We start from the raw sequence: 18,163 nt of genomic DNA, 5'->3' as shown, positions 1-18,163 counted from the left end.
TAGTGAAGTGGAAACAGCACAAAAGCATACAGGCCGACCTCGTATGTTGACTGACAGAGCCCGCCGACAGTTGAAGATGGTCGTAATGTGTAATAGGCAGACATCTATCCAGACCATAACACAGGAATTCCAAACTGCAACAGGATACACTGCAAGTACTATGACAGTTAGGCGGGAGGTGAGAAAACTTGGATTTCATGGTCGAGTGGCTACTCATAAGCCGCACATCACGCCAGTAAATGCCAAACGTCGCCACATTTGGCGTAAGGAGCGTAAACATTGGTCGATTGAACAGTGGGAAAACGTTGTGCGGAGTGACGGATCAAGGTACACAATGTGGAGATCCGATGGCAGGGTGTGGGTATGGCGAATGCCCGCTGAACGTCATCTGCCACCATGTGTAGAGCCAACAGTAAAATTCGGAGGCGGTGGTTTGGTGTGATCGTGTTTTTCATGGAGGGGGCTTGCACGCCTTGTTGTTTTGCGTGGCACTATCTCAGCACAGACCTACATTGATGTTTCAAGCACCTTCTACCTTCCAACTCTTGAAGAGCAATTCGGGGATGGCGATTGCATCTTTCAACACGATCGAGCACCTGTTCGTAATGCTGGGCCTTTGGCGGAGTAGTTACACAACAACAACATCCCTGTAATGGACTGGCCTGCACAGGGTCCTGACCTGAATCCTATAGAACACCTTTGGGATGTTTTGGAACGCCGACTTCGTGCCAGGCCTCACCCACCGACATCGATACCTCTCCTCAGCGCTGCAGTCCGTGAAGAATGGGCTGCCATTCCCGGAGAAACGTTCCGGCACCTGATTGAACGTATGGCTGCGAGAGTGGAAGCTGTCATCAAGGCTAAGGGTGGGTCGACACCATATTGAATTCCAGTATTACCGATGGAGGACGCGACGAACTTGTAAGTCATTTTCAGCCAGGTGTTCGGATACTTTTGATCACTTAGTGTATGTCCAACAAAATGATCTTCTCCAAGCCAACCAGCAGGGATTCTGAAAACATCAATCACGCGTAGTACACCAACTTGCAGTTTTCTCACATGACATTCCGTAAGCCATAGATCAAAGTAATCATATGGATGCAGTATTTCTTGACTTCCAGAAAGCATTTGATTCGGCATTATACCAGTATTTATTATCAAAAGTAAGATAATACGGAGCATCAAACAAAATCTGTCACCCCACTGAGCATTTCCTGCTGAGGACGCAGTATTTCGTCTCTGACGGAGAGTCATCGACAGAAGTGTAAATAACTTCAGGCGTGCCCCATGGCAATACGATGGAACCATTGCAGTTCCTGTAGAATTTAATGACCTGATTAGACCGTATTAATAGTAACCTCAGGTTTTTCATAGACGATGCAGTTATCAGTAAGGAACTACTGTTGTCCGAAAAAAGTTGCACAAATATTCAGTAAGAACATGACAAGATTTCAAAGTGGTGAAAAGATTATTATCTTGCTTTAAACGTACAGAAATGAACAACTGTGCATTTCACGAAACGAAGAAAAGCGTCCTTTATCCCCAACATCAATGGGTCACAACTGGAATTTACCATTTAAGAGAAGTATCTGGGTGATTACAGTTTGCAGGTATGTGTAAGAGACTCACCAGTCATGGATACGGTAAGTGGTGGACTATGGTTTACTGGCACCACAGGGCGAAAATTCAGCGCAGTCTACAAGAGAGACTACTTACTAACTATCGTGCGACCCGTCTTAACACACTGCGAAGTGTGTGGCACACATACCAAATAGGACTCCTTCTCCTTCTTTCCGGTGCCCTGTTTCCAGCGGACCCCGTGTCGGCATTGGTATGGTACATCTTCAATGCTCACGCAGAACCAGCCATACCTGTATACAGGCTATGATTGCGATGGGGTCGCCACTCCCAACGGCATTTTAACGCTACTTCCATGCTATCGTCCTCCTCGCCATCCACCCCAAACCCCGTCTACCCTCTCCTTCCCCTCCCCATCCCACTGCATCTAGTGTTCTAGTAACCAACACACCAGAACCCGCCGTTAATACGCAAGGCGGATTTGATCTGAATCGATGCGCCTCATCATGTCCTGGAAGTGGGCGTTTTAACGACCTCGGCTATCCCAGAAGGGGATTCTCCAACAACACCGCACCTTTAAAGAAACAGCATTAAGTGAAGAATCTGCCGATGTTGTTCCGTCCCATACGTAGCACAAACATAAGGATCGCAAAGATGCATTCTGCCAGCGGTCCATACGCGATTGGAACGGGAAAAAATACTAACATGTGGTACCGTGATAACTACCTTCTGCCCCACGTCTCACAGTGGTTTGCAGAGTATGTATCTAAATGTAGATGCCGACAATTGTAATCTGCGGGCCGGCCGGGGTGGCCGAGCGGTTCTAGGCACTACAGTCTGAAACCGCGCGAACGCTACGGTCGCAGGTTTGTATCCTGCCTCGGGCATGGGTGTGTGCGATGTCCTTAGGTTAGTTAGGTTTAGGTAGTTCTAAGTTCTAGGGGACTGATGACCTCAGAAGTTAAGTCCCATAGTGCTCAGAGCCTTTTTTTTTTAAAAAAAAAAATCTGCGTGCACACGGAAACTGGGATAAGTTTCTGTCCTTACAGTTGATAAAGACACTGCCTAAGAATGGGAAACATGCTGCCCCATTCGACGTTATACATTTTCTCTATATAAGTGAAATTATTAAGCATGCAAGATCCACAAATAATATATAAGACATTGGTAACAGTAGTAAGTTTTGAAGCACTTTGCCCAGACGATGTGCCCCAGCACTCGGTCACCCGAAAGGATACTCTACGTGCACACATTGTCCGTTATTCGAGTAACTTCCGTGCTCACAGAGAGTAGGTGTACACTGTCTGATCACGGACTCTTCGCCTTTTTGCCTCTTGAACTCTGCTGGGTCACTGTCAATGAGGTGTCCCAATGTCCGTGCAAGAATGGCAGCCCATTTTTCCTCCAGAGCCAAAAACAGAGGTTGTAGTGATACAGGACGCTGAGGTATGGAGCGATGTCCACTTTATACCTCATCTTATAGGTGTTCCACTGGGTTCAGGCAGGAACTCTGGACAGGCCAGACCATTTCAGGAATGTTATCGTCCACGAATCGTAGCCTCACAGCTTCTGCTTTAAGACAGGATGCATTGTCATGCTGTAAAATTTGTTTATATCCTTCCACATTTATCTAGCGGTCCTAGCTCCAGGACCCGATGAGGGAGTTTTTTTTATAACATCACCAATAACCTTGAGTACATGATATCATCAACAATTTTGAATGTATGATGTCATCAAGATGGGAGATGATGAGACATTTAAAAATTTAAGATGGTGGATAACAGGCAGGAACATGAAAAATTCCAGGATGGTGGAACTAGCCCAGTTCCCTTTTTAACTCCTCTCTCTTCCCCTCCTCTCTCCGAAAAATAGAGTCTAGTCCTTTACAGATCATTAAAATGAAACAGCTCATAACACTGCCGGCACCTTGTTCCTCAAAAGTATCTGAACGCACTGAATTGTTTTTTGTACCATGTTCAAAAGTGTTTATCCAGAAATTTGCATCACGTGTGGTACTTGAATTATTTTTGATACTGCTCAAAATATCCCAACTCACTGAAGTTTTCTTTGCAGCATGTTGAAAAGTAGAGTGTATCCGAATGCTCTCAATTTTTTGCGCAATGTTCAAAAGTATTTATCCAAAAAAAATGCGCAGAGCAGCACTCACGCGTGAGCAAGGTTTGATTTCTGTACTACAGATGATGTAAGGCACAACAGAGCCTCATATTATTTATTTCCCACTTCTATATTGTTCTGTGATGCTTGTCAAGTGTCACAGAACAGTCAAGCAGGAAGGAATTAGTAATACTGAACTCGCTGAATGAGCATATGCTTGTTGCACCAAATGTTTTCTTGCTGATCCTGACTCTCGGCATAATTTGACACTCATACTGCATTGCAAAACACACATTGGTACTACTGCTGATCTAACTTACAGCTTAAAGTGTACTTGCTGACTACGGTCGTAGGTTCGAATCCTGCCTCGGGCATGGATGTGTGTGATGTCCTTAGGTTAGTTAGGTTTAAGTAGTTTTAAGTTCTACGTTACTGATGACCTCAGATGTTAAGTCCCATAGTGCTCAGAGCCATTTTTATTTGTATTTGCTGACAAGAATTACCACATGTATAAATTCGTCTCAAAAATCTATATCAAAGTCAGACAAACATTATATTGAACCCATGTTAGGGTATTAGCTTCATCTTGCAGCTCAAAAAGTTTGTCATCTTGTCACACAGAACATCCTGAACAGGAGTAATACATGCTTTCAACTACCCTCTTTGAAATTCAGTCAAACTTTATAGAGACCCAATGCTATGGTATTAACTTTATCTTACAGTACAAAACGTTTCTCTCTTTCTCCCTCTCTCTCTCTCTCTCTCTCTCTCTCTCTCTCTCTCTGTAGCCTTCTCTTTCTCTCTCTGTAATGGTTACTTGAATGTAGCACCAATATCATACTACAGAGGGAATGGAAAAACTGAACAAAGATACTCGCGATATAAATATTATATACACTTCTGGCCATTAAAATTGACACACCAAGAAGAAATGCAGATGATAAACGGGTATTCATTGGACAAATATATTGTACTAGAACTAACATGTGATTACATAACCACGTAGTTTGGGTGCATAGACCCTGAGAAATCAGTACCCAGAACAACCACCTCTGGCCGTAATAAACGGCCTTGATACGCCTGGGCATTGAGTCAAACAGAGCTTGGATGGCGTGTACAGGTACAGCTGCCTCTGCAGCTTCAACACGATACCACAGTTCATCAAGAGTAGTGACTGGCGTATTGTGACGGGCCATTTGCTCGGCCACCATTGACCAGACGTTTTCAATTGGTGGGAGATCTGGAGAACGTGCTGGCCAGGGCAGCAGTCGAACATTTTCTGTATCCAGAAAGGCCTGTACAGGACCTGCAACATGCGGTCGTGCATTATCCTGCTGAAATGTAGGGTTTCGCAGGGATCGAATGAAGGGTAGAGCCACGGGTCGTAACACATCTGAAATGTAACGTCCACTGTTCAAAGTGCCGTCAATGCGAACAAGAGGTGACCGAGACGTGTAACCAGTGAAACGTCCCCTTAGGAAAATTATACATGACTGTGCTTAAACTGACACACAATATTTTTAGCGCAACGCAATCTGACTTTCAGAAATCCCTACAAAAGAATGGCCCTGACTAACATTAACCTATACCTTTCACAAATTACTTACCTCACAAAAATCTTCGTTACTCGAACTACTGCAATACAGCGTGCGCCACTACTGCCAGCTAAATAAAAGATTCAAACTACGGAAGGCACTAACTACTGATAGGTATAGTTAGCAAATGAAAGATTTTAATAGAGAACAAACAATGTATTTACCTTAATAGTGTTGAAAACTCATAATATACATAGCAGTTCATGACATCCAGTATTACAGATTTCAAAACTCCGCCATTTCTCTTCCCACATCCACCACTGCTGGCGGCTCACCTCCATCTGCGCAACGCTACGCGCTGTTCACATCCAGCTGCCCAACACTACGATGGCAGACAACAATGCAAACTAGCCACAGACTGCACACAGCACAGCCAGTGATTTTCATCAGAGCGCTACGTGGAGTTACCAATATAAAAAACCTAAACAGCCTACTTACACCAGTGGCACCCCATACCATGACGCCGGGTGATACGCCAGTATGGCGATGACTAATACATGCTTCCAATGTCGTCAAACATGGATGCGACCATCATGATGCTGTAAACAGAACCTCGATTCATCCGAAAAAATGACGGTTTGCCATTCGTACACCCAGGTTCGTCGTTGAGTACACCATCGCAGGCGCTCCTGTGTGTGATGCAGCTTCAAGGGTAACCGCAGCCATGGTCTCCGAGCTGATAGTCCATGCTGCTGCAAACGTCGTCGAACTGTTCGTGCAGATAGTATTGTCTTGCAAACGTCCCCATCTGTTGACTCAGGAATCGAGACGTGGCTGCACAATCCGTTACAGCCATGAGAATAAGATGCCTGTCATCTCGACTGCTAGTGATATGAGGCCGTTGGGATCCAGCACGGCGTTCCGTATTACCCTCCTGAACCCACCGATTCCATATTGTGCTAACAGTCATTGGATGTCGACCAAAGCGAGCAGCAATGTCACGATACGATAAACTGCAATCGCGATAGGCTACAATCCGACCTTTATCAAAGTCGGAAACGTGATGGTACGCATTTCTCCTCCTTACACGAGGCATGATAACAGCGTTTCACCAGGCAACGCCGGTCAACTGCTGTTTGTGTATGAGAAATTGGCTAGAAACTTTCCTCATGTCAGCACGTTGTAGGTGTCGCTCTGAAAAGCTAATAATTTGCATATCACAGCATCTTCTTCCTGTCGGTTAAATTTCGCGTCTGTATCACGTCATCTTCGTGGTGTAGCAAATTTAATGCCCATTAATGTAGCTTTTCAGCTTCTACTTTGCTTTTCTGTAGCAACGCGTTTGCTGAAAATATTTCGTCGAGAGTTCAAAATCCAACTTTTAAACACTAATCTTTCGTGCAACGATACTGAGAGGCATATTAGCAATCGCAATGATCAATCAACATATGAACTGATTACAAGCAAACATCTCAATTTTAAAAAAAAATTAATATCTACTTTGTATGACAAGAAAACGTAATACGCTATATGAACCTAAAAGTACTTGCATCACAGACGGGTAATGATAAAGCTTCACCAGATAGTGTCATTCCGTCCAGCTAGGGCACTTACTTTAGAATTCAAAGGGGTGACAAACTTTTTGTGCTACAAGATAAATTCTAATACCCTAGCATGCAGTCAGTGTAATGTTTGGCTGACTTTGATATCGGCTTTAGAGACAAGTTTAGATACGGGAACAACAATGTTTACTTCGGTGATTCTCGTCAACAAGTGCACTTTAAGCTGTAAATTAGATCAGCTGCAGTGCCCATGTATATTTTGTAGATTCATTCTACGCTGAGCCGGTAGTCAGATGCATTGGATGTCAGCAAGACAAGGCTTGTCAGAACAAGTAATAAGCTCAATCAGCGAGTTCAGTTTCGATGACGCCCTATCTGCCTGCCTTAGTACACTTGACAAGAATCATATAACAATTTAGGCGTGTAAAATAATTAATCTGAGGCTCCGTTGTGCCTTACACCACCTATATTCCAGAAATCGAAGTTTGCACTGATGTGAGTGCTGATTTATGTAGTCTTTGTGCAAATACTTCTGAACATAGAGCAAAAAGAAGTTCAAAGTTTTCGGATGCTTTTGGGCAACAAAGACGGCTGCATTGTGATTGGCTGACTGATTTCAGTGGTCTGTAAAGTATTACACTCTGATTGGAGGAAAGGGGTAGAGAGAAGGCAAGGTAGTAATGTTACAAAGTAGATTAGTTCCAACATCTCTGATTTTTATTTTTTTATTCATCTTTAATTTGACATCACCGCCAGCAACAAAGACCCACCAAGTCACACAAAGAAAAATAGATATAGAAAATTTAGCAAACCAGGAAGAACAAATAACACAAATAGAAACTTTAATAGAGGAAGGAGACCTTGAAAAAGCAGCAGACCAAATAGAAGACCCCCTAAAAAAAATTCAGTGATACAAACAAACCAAAAAACAAGGACGGCAAAAAGATGGTTTGATGGTGAATGCTACAGCAAAACGAACCCTGTTCTAAGAACGCTCCACAGATTAAGAAACCAGCACGACGAGGAAACATACAGGGTGTTTCAAAAATGACCGGTATATTTGAAACGGCAATAAAAACTAAACGAGCAGCGATAGAAATACACCGTTTGTTGCAATATGCTTGGGACAACAGTACATTTTCAGGCAGACAAACTTTCGAAATTGCAGTAGTTACAATTTTCAACAACAGATGGCGCTGCGGTCTGGGAAACTCTATAGTACGATATTTTCCACATATTCATCATGCGTAGCAATAATATGGCGTAGTCTCTGAATGAAATTACCCGAAACCTTTGACAACGTGTCTGGCGGAATGGCTTCACATGCAGATGAGATGTACTGCTTCAGCTGTTCAATTGTTTCTGGATTCTGGCGGTACACCTGGTCTTTCAAGTGTCCCCACAGAAAGAAGTCACAGGGGTTCATGTCTGGCGAATAGGGAGGCCAATCCACGCCGCCTCCTGTATGTTTCGGATAGCCCAAAGCAATCACACGATCATCGAAATATTCATTCAGGAAATTAAAGACGTCGGCCGTGCGATGTGGCCGGGCACCATCTTGCATAAACCACGAGGTGTTCGCAGTGTCGTCTAAGGCAGTTTGTACCGCCACAAATTCACGAAGAATGTCCAGATAGCGTGATGCAGTAATCGTTTCGGATCTGAAAAATGGGCCAATGATTCCTTTGGAAGAAATGGCGGCCCAGACCAGTACTTTTTGAGGATGCAGGGACGATGGGACTGCAACATGGGGCTTTTCGGTTCCCCATATGCGCCAGTTCTGTTTATTGACGAAGCCGTCCAGGTAAAAATAAGCTTCGTCAGTAAACCAAATGCTGCCCACATGCATATCGCCGTCATCAATCCTGTGCACTATATCGTTAGCGAATGTCTCTCGTGCAGCAATGGTAGCGGCGCTGAGGGGTTGCCGCGTTTGAATTTTGTATGGATAGAGGTGTAAACTCTGGCGCATGAGACGATACGTGGACGTTGGCGTCATTTGGACCGCAGCTGCAACACGGCGAACGGAAACCCGAGGCCGCTGTTGGATCACCTGCTGCACTAGCTGCTTGTTGCCCTCTGTGGTTGCCGTACGCGGTCGCCCTACCTTTCCAGCACGTTCATCCGTCACGTTCCCAGTCCGTTGAAATTTTTCAAACAGATCCTTTATTGTATCGCTTTTCGGTCCTTTGGTTACATTAAACCTCCGTTGAAAACTTCATCTTGTTGCAACAACACTGTGTTGTAGGCGGTGGAATTCCAACACCAGAAAAATCCTCTGTTCTAAGGAATAAACCATGTTGTCTACAGCACACTTGCACGTTGTGAACAGCACACGCTTACAGCAGAAAGACGACGTACAGAATGGCGCACCCACAGACTGCGTTGTCTTCTATATCTTTCACATCACTTGCAGCGCCATCTGTTGTTGAAAATTGTAACTACTGTAATTTCGAAAGTTGGTCCGCCTGAAAATGTACTGTTGTCCCAAGCATATTGCAACAAACGGTGTATTTCTATCGCTGCTCGTTTAGTTTTTATTGCAGTTTCAAATATACCGGTCATTTTTGAAACACCCTGTACAAACTGTACGCAGAAGAGAGGAGAATCTACAAAAAACTAATAGAAGAGAAGAAAGAAGAATACATAGAAAGACAGGGCAAAAAGAGAAGCGGATGAAGTAGAGAAAGGCGCATACATAGCAGCAAGATCAAGAAAACTGCCTCATACACCAAATATAGACATGAAGGAATGGGGAGACCACTTCAATGAGATACTGAACAAACGAGGAATCAAAACACCCCCAAAGAAAGAGAAACAACGTCAAACTAAGGAAAAAGACAATGTATGGGAACCTCTAAATGAAGAAGATGTAAAAGAAGTAATAAAAGCACCGAAGAACAATAAAGCAGCAGGACCCGTTAATATACATAATGAACATACAAAAGAAGCGAAAGAGGGCCTCCAACACGTATGGATCAAACTATTCAACAAATGCCTTGAATTTGGATGAATTCCGACCCAATGGAGACAAGTTCACGACTCGACAATAAAAGTTATCTACAACGGTAGAGGAGACCCAACGGACCCAAACAAGTACAGAGGCATAGCCCTGGAAAATACTCAGTTCAAGATTTTTTCGAAGATAATTACACAAAAAATCCAAGCCTCTGTGGACAGTCATCTTCCAGAACGACAAATGGGTTTCAGATCTGGAAGATCAACACTTACGGCGGTCAGGCTTCTTCTAAACAACATCGACGAAGAGCTACAAAAGAAACAAAAGTTCTACACAGTGTTCATAAACTTTACCAAAGCCTTTGACCTACTGGAAAGAGATCTCATAGTCCGAAAACTGGAAAACACAATGGGAGAATATAGCATATGGGCAAAAATAATCAAATCAGTCCTCGAATACAACTTAATCACAATATCAGACAACCTCTCTTTTTCGAACCTCATTCTACAATCGAACGGAGTCTTACAGGGTGACCCAATGAGCCCTTAGCTGTACATTTTTGCCACTGAAGAAGTACTCCGAATTGGATACAATGAAGAAGATGTATACGTATAAGCATACGCTGACGAAATAGCCGTAGGTTCAACAGACATACATAAGCTGCAGAAAATCATTGAGAAAATAGACAAATGGTGCAGTGAACACAAACTACACATAAACATAACAAAGACAGAAATGGTGATTTTCACAAAAGGAGGCAAAACACCCAAGAATGCGGAAACCAACATCAGAGGACAAAAAATAAAAATCTCATCAGACTTTAAGTACCTAGGGGTGACATTGCAACCAACAGCCAAATGCTTCACAAAACATACAACAGAACGTGCAGCCCAAGCAAAAAGGGCAATACAGGACATCAAAAACATCCGCCTACTCAGTCTAGAAAAAGCCATGAAATTATTCAACGCAAAAATCTTGCCAATCCTGGCCTATGGAGGTCATATGGGACCACCTGACAGAAAAAAATCTAGAAACACTAGAAAAGGTAAAATCGACTTATCTAAAAAGAGCACTAGGTCTCTCAAAGACAACAAGATCTAGACTAGTGTACCTGCTAGTGAGAGAGACATTCCTAATTGAAGACATCAAACTTCGATATATGATGCCACACACCAGGGCTTCCAGAAATCAACTGAATATCATGGAGGACAAACGAGAAAAAGTATGGCCGGATTTCTATGGCGCTGAAGCAATGACGAACCGCTTATGGACAGCACCAAACTTCTAGCTGCGATATGTCGTAACTAGATTTTCTATTCACGGCTTTCATCATCTAATTTGCAAAAACAAAACTTATCACGACCCAACAACAAAATGTGTATGTAAACTGTGTAACGAAGCCTGTGAACGATATCACATAGAACTGTGTAGTAAAAGAGTGAAATCGATAAATGAATATGCAAAAATGTAAAATGTTAAGCAAAGTAACTGTATATGGCTATTTGGCTGCAATTTTATTGAATAAAAAAGAATAATTTGCCAAATGCTGCCATCCGCCATCTTTGATTTTTAAATTTCCTGGCCTCCTGAAGACGTCATACATTCAAGGTCACTGACTTGATGCTGGTTCAAGGTTCAAGGTTACTGATGACGTCAAAGCAAAAATGTCCTGACTGCGGCCCGAAGCTAGGACCTCTTGATCGAACTCAGGGCTGACGTGCGGTCTGCAGTCGCCGTAGTATCGTACAATACCTCCAAAACGCAACACCACCTCCTCCATACTCCCCTGTTTGCACTGTAAGTGATAGCAGGTGATGTTGTCCAAACATCTGTCACTCCCAGACTCTTGCACCCGATCCCAGTGGTGTCGTTCTCTACACCCCCTCAAGAATCGCTCAGCATTAATTACAGAAATTAATTACAGAAATGTGCGGCTCATAAGCAGCTGCTCGACCCTTGTACCTCCCTTTTTTTAACTCGCTACGCACAGTCATTGTGCTAGCTTGACTGCTGGCAGCACTTTCGAACTCAGGAGTGATTCCTTCGACTGATTTCATGCGATGTTTTACTACCACCCTTCACAATTCTCGGCGGTCCCTGTCCGTCAGTACATGGGGCTTGCGTTGTATCGGTTTATTAGTGGTTGTTCCTACGCGTTTTCGCTTCACAGTCACTTTACTATACTATACTCCATTCACCAAAACAAGAGACGTACTGTAAACACGGCAAGGCGCGTGACCAAAGCGCTGCCGTCGAGAGGTGTACAAGGCAGGGGCGTCAGAAATTAAAAAATCAGAGTCGTGTTTTTTATAATTTGGCACCAGAACATGATAAAGTGATCCGAGAACTACCTTCCGATACCTTTTTTTACGTTACATTAAAATTTACTGTCACTGAAAAAGAGAAATATTTAAGCTTTCATGAAAAGTTGTTTTTTCGCGTTACTCTATATTTATCGCGCCATATCTCCTAAACTGTGTGTCGCACAGCAAAATAATTTTATAATTGCCTTCAGTACTATATGTTGACGACGTCTGCAAATTTTCTGCCCAATAGAGTCAGTAATAGTGAAGTAATAAATTAAAATCTCACGTCTGATGCAGAACTTTTACCAAATCATCATCCGAAATATAGTAAGCGACAAACTTTTCCACTTTAAATTTTTTTGTGGGGGTGTAAGCGAGAAAAGTTACAGAAAGGTTTGAATTTAAATATGTAGTTTGTTCGAATGCGATGGGTGCAACCGTTTCTCCTTTATGAGCGATGCATTGTGCGGTTCGCAGGCGCGGCGCTCAGTCAGTGTGGCCGTCTCAGTTGCAGGTTTGAGCTCGTTAGTGGGTGTTGTACAGCGGCGATTTCAGGATACCTTAAGTTCATCTATTAAGACGCTTGAAAGACTAGTTGTTGATTATTAGAGTAAGTATATGTGTTTGTAGTCACGCTGAGCATTCACTGTTTATGTGCGCATCCAATCTATACAGGTGTTGGACGTTCTTCAGTGTATCGTGTGATAAGTGGGTACAAGGCCACACACTCCTTGAAGTCTCCCAAGAAAGGAAAATTACGACAGAAACTTTCTGAAAGTGTTGATGACTTCGATAGGAATGCGATACGAAGGAAAGTACACGATTTTTTTTTTTTTTTCGTAACGAATTGCCAACAATTGACGAAGTGCTTACAGTCGTGAACGTAGATGCAGATCTGGGCAGTTTTCGGAGAACTACATTTTATAAGTTATTGACAGAAATGAATTTCAAATATGTCCGGCGTGGGCGCGATAGCATGCTAATAGACAGGGATGATATCATTTTATGGAGGCGGTTTGTCTTCGAATCATTACACGGTTGAAAGATGAAGGCAGACCCATTTACTATTTGGACGAGACGTGGGTGAACGCAGGACATACCGAAGTTACGTCTGGGTAAATGACACTATAAATTCCTCAAAACAAGCTTTTCTGTCCGGATTATCCACCGGAAGCAAGGGCCCATCAGGTAAAGGGAAACGTCTGATTATCGCAAACATTGGCAACAAAGCAGGGTTCGTTGAAGGATGTTTGTGGACTTTCGAATCCAAGAAAAGTGGAGATTATCGAGAGGAGATGTGCGCCGAAACCTTCGAGAAGTCATTTCAAGATGTTCTTCCTCGGCTTCAGAAAAATGCAATTATTGTTCTTGATAGCGCGCCGTACCATTCTCGGAGAAAAGAAAAAGTTCCCAATGCGAATTCCAATAAGCACGAAATATCAGAATGGCTAAAATCTAAAAATGTTGAAGAAAGAACTTTTAGATATAGTTAAAAATCACAGAACAGCGCACAACGAATACACAATAAATGAAATGGCGAAGAATGCATGGAAAACTGTTCTCAGAATTCCTCCGTAGCACTGTGAATTAAACGCCATCGAGTTAGTGTGGGCCAGAATCAAAGGCTATGTTGCAGCGAAAAACAAAACATACAAAACGCCGAAAGTTAAAGTACTGCTAGAAGAAGCAGTAAGAACAGTGACTGCAGAGGGTTGGAATAAGTGCTTCCTCCATGTAGTAGAAAAAGTGGAAACTCAAATGTGGAAATTAGACTGCATTATAGAGGAGAGAGAGGAGCAGTTTGTTATGAACTTCAATGAAAACAGTTCAAGTTCGGCAGAGTGAAAATTGTTTCGTTCTTTATCATTATTATTACTGGTATTGTTATTAAAATTAACAATTAATTGTGTTTGAATGGAGCGTTTTGTTAGCAACCTGAATGAAAATAAATCTACTTCGACAGAATGAACTCAGTTTAACATTATTTTAACATTATTGTTAAATTTATTTTGTTCATTGTTGTCCAGGTTTCTCATGGTCCGCTGTGACAGCTCGGTAGCCAGCCGAACGCCACCAGCTGCAAAGCGTGCGCCAAGGATTTTCCACACCCCTACATATCACGTGAACACCGAATGCTTTCTCTGGAAACGAGCGTAGTCGCTCACGTGACACTGTTTATGTTTCGTCCCAGCTCTCGGTGAATAGACTTCAGCAGCCAACTTGGGCAGCTTTAAAAGGGCTGAAACGTCCCAGGCGTATTTGTTACTTAGGTTACACATAGTGACTAAAGTGCGCGTCATTTATGACAGCGGCCAAGTTCAGGTTCGTTCTCCGCATCTGACGTCACAAAACAAAGTCAGCCAATGAACAGAGAATGACGTTGCCAGAGCTCGACTGCAGTGCAGACCACGCACGAGTGTCTTCAGTTTTAGGAACGTGAGTAATTCATAGTCATACCAGCAGTGTTTGTTGGTATTTTACATGATATTTTTAAGTCCTCCAGGAGAAGTATTGAATGTGAGCTGCGTTAGCGTAATGGTTAAAGTGCATGGCCATGAAGTGAAAGATTCTGAGTTCAAATCTTATTCGGGGCTTAATATTTTCTTTATTTAAAAACAATATCGAAGTGTCTCACTTCATGAATTTTATTCGTTTCAATGTAATTTTTTGAAATTTCTAATGGCAACTATACGCTATGGACTTTTACTTCTGCGAACTCTTCAAAATTTCGTGCAATGGTTTACTACATCTAATGCTGCACAATAACTGCATTGAAATTCGAAACAAAATTAAGTCATTTGTGGGGAGAAGGAATCAGTCAAGAAGATTTTTATAAATCAAATTTTTGGGCCAAATCGTATTTGTGAAATCGAATGATAAAGTGTGTCAAAGTTATCGAAACACCATGTGTCTACACAGGCGAACAGTGCAATGATGACAAAATCGCGCACATCGCGGAATGCGGGGAGCACGTCTCTGTAGCAGCAAAACGGTTAATGCGGCCGTGGTGGCTTTACTTCATAAACTGCGCACTCTCCCCTAAACGTAAGTTTGCGAACTATACTATGGCGCTGCTTCTCTTGGCGGGTACAACTGGCAACGCAGCAATCTCCCGCGTCTGGGCAGGCATGTGCGAAACGCCAAGATAAAAGAATTGAACTATAGTCCACATTGACAGCCATTCAGGTCTCTCGACTGATGTTACAGCTTCTCTCCTGACGACACGACACTCCCCGCCAAAGCGGCTTCGCCCCTCGTGACAACTAGTGGTTCATTCCACATTACATAGCGGTGTGCGGATACTTTTGATCGGCTAGTGTACACGATAAGTTGTGGTGAGCAGGGAGAGCTTGTGTTGCAGGTGGAGGTCGGTGGTGCTGATCAGCAAGGTGACGCTCCAGGACGCGGGCCGCTACGAGTGCCGAGCGGTCGTGCCCGGCACCTGCTCCGCAGCCAGCACTTCCACTGTGGTTACTGTCAGTGAGTACCTCTGCCTTTCTCAAGGGTGCGCCTGCACTTCTGACCATCCCCAGTCCCTAAGCTTATCACCTCATATGCCGCTAACACTACCAATATGACCACAACCAGTATGTACCAACCTGCTCCGCAGCCAGTACTTCCACTGTGGTTACCATCAGTGAGTACCTCTGCCTTTCTCACGGGTGTGCCTGCACTTCTCACTGTCCCCAGTCCCTAAGCTTATCAACTCATATGCCGCTAACACTACCAATGTGACCACAACCAGAATGTACCAACCTGCTCCGCAGCCAGCACTTCCACTGTGGTTACTGTCAGTGAGTACCTCTGCGTTTCTCAAGGGTGCGCCTGCACTTCTGACCATCCCCAGTCCCTAAGCTTATCACCTCATATGCCGCTAACACTACCAATATGACCACAACCAGTATGTACCAACCTGCTCCGCAGCCAGCACTTCCACTGTGGTTACCGTCAGTGAGTACCTCTGCCTTTCTCACGGGTGTGCCTGCACTTCTCACTGTCCCCAGTCCCTAAGCTTATCAACTCATATGCCGCTAACACTACCAATATGACCACAACCAGTATGTACCAACCTGCTCCGCAGCCAGCACTTCCACTGAGGTTACCGTCAGTGAGTACCTCTGCCTTTCTCAAGGGTGCGCCTGCACTTCTCACTGTCCCCAGTCCCTAAGCTTATCTCCTCATACGCCGCTAACACTACCAATGTGACCACAACCAGTATGTACCAACCTGCTCCACGGCCAGCACTTCCATGTGGTTACCGTCAGTGAGTACCTCTGCCTTTCTCATGGGTGCGCCTGCACTTCTCACTGTCCCCAGTCCCTAAGCTTATCAACTCATATGCCGCTAACACTACCAGTGTCACCACAACCAGAATGTACCAACCTGCTCCACGGCCAGCACTTCCACTGTGGTTACCATCAGTGAGTACCTCTGCCTTTCTCAAGGGTGCGCCTGCACTTCTCACTGTCCTCAGTCCCTAAGCTTATCACCTCATATGCCGCTAACACTACCAATATGACCACAACCAGTATGTACCAACCTGCTCCACTTCCAGCACTTCCACTGTGGTTACCATCAGTGAGTACCTCTGCCTTTCTCAAGGGTGCGCCTGCACTTCTCACTGTCCCCAGTCCCTAAGCTTATCACCTCATATGCCGCTAACACTACCAATGTCACCACAACCAGTATGTACCAACCTGCTCTGCGGCCAGCACATGCACTGTGGTTACCATCAGTGAGTACCTCTGCCTTTCTCACGGGTGTGCCTGCACTTCTCACTGTCCCCAGTCCCTAAGCTTATCACCTCATATGCCGCTAACACTACCAATATGACCACAACCAGTATGTACCAGCGTATTCCATAACGTGCTTATCATATGCAGTCCTCCTTCCTTCACGCCGTACTCTGCGCATAAGCCACTTACGCTTCGTAGAAGTTCATTTCAGTCTTCTATATTCATCGATATGATGGTCAACTGTGGTCCTGAAAAGGACCAAGATGGTGTCGCTGGAGAGCGCAGAAAAATGGTCTACCTCAGGGAACATCTATACCAACGACCAGCCATTGATCACAGGCACAAGGAGATTCTTATATGCAGATGACCTAGCCCTTGCTATGCAGAGCTCATGCTTTGAAAGAGTGGAAAGAAACCTGACAACAGCACTTAGAACACTGTCAAGCTACAACAATTGGAACCAACTCAGACCAAACCCTTCGAAGACACAAGTGTGTGCCTTTCATTTAAGGAACAGGGAAGCTAATCGTGAGCTACATATTACATGGTCAGGCATCCAACTCCAGCATCATTACGCACCTAAATACTTGGGAGTCACTCTCGATAGAACTCTGAGATTCAAAGTCACTGCAAGATCACCAAAATGAAAATCTCCGCTCGAAACAACCTAATTCGCAAACTAGTGGGCACACAGTGGGGATCACATCCACAAACTATTCGCTGTTCTGCAATGGCACTGTGCTTTTCTACTGCTGAATATGCTTCTCCAGTCTGGTACAGGTCATCTCATGCCAGACAAGGAGACATTGCTCTCAACGGAACCTGCAGGTTGATCACAGTTGCTTAAGACCTACCCCAACTGATAAGCTCTGCTGCCTGGCTGGAATAGCGCCACTATGGATACGCAGAACAGTGGCTGCCAACAAAGAGAGACTGAAAGCTCACCATTTCACCAGAGAACGCAAGGCTGGAGTTATGGAAGAAGTCGACGCCTCACCTGCAGACCCCAGAACCTGAAGAACTACCACCTGGACGCAACGAGATCTGGCTGGTGTGGAAATCTTTAAACAGATTACGATCAGGAGTTGGACGATCCAGAGACAACCTGAAGAGATGGGGCTTCATAACAGAAGATACGTCCTGTGATTGTGGGCAAGAAGAGACCACAAGCCACCTGTTCCTGTGCCTTTTGTGCCCTACATCCTGCACGAAGATTGATCTCCTGCAAGCCACTCCAAGCCCCTTGGAGGTTGCAAAGTACTGGACACATGTAATATAAATACAATTTGTGTATATATATATATATATATATATATATATATATATATATATATATATACACATATTTATTGATGTGTATGGCTACTGTATA

The 18,163-nt window shown here is 44.0% G+C and overlaps 1 protein-coding gene across 1 annotated transcript in view; it reads left to right on the top strand.

Annotated features, from left to right (window-relative positions):
- Window positions 1-18,163, top strand: part of LOC126419394 (uncharacterized) — a 193,655-nt gene that overhangs the window by 39,543 nt on the left and 135,949 nt on the right. The window contains exon 3 of the mRNA XM_050086583.1: window positions 15,417-15,535. Within this exon, the coding sequence (XP_049942540.1) occupies window positions 15,417-15,535 (119 nt within the window). The remainder of the gene's footprint in view (window positions 1-15,416; window positions 15,536-18,163) is intronic.

This window comes from Schistocerca serialis, chromosome 9 (genome assembly GCF_023864345.2).
Source record: "Schistocerca serialis cubense isolate TAMUIC-IGC-003099 chromosome 9, iqSchSeri2.2, whole genome shotgun sequence".
NCBI lineage: Eukaryota > Metazoa > Arthropoda > Insecta > Orthoptera > Acrididae > Schistocerca > Schistocerca serialis.
The sequence above is the reverse complement of the archived record's forward strand: the minus strand, read 5'-3'. Positions and strand labels throughout refer to the sequence as shown.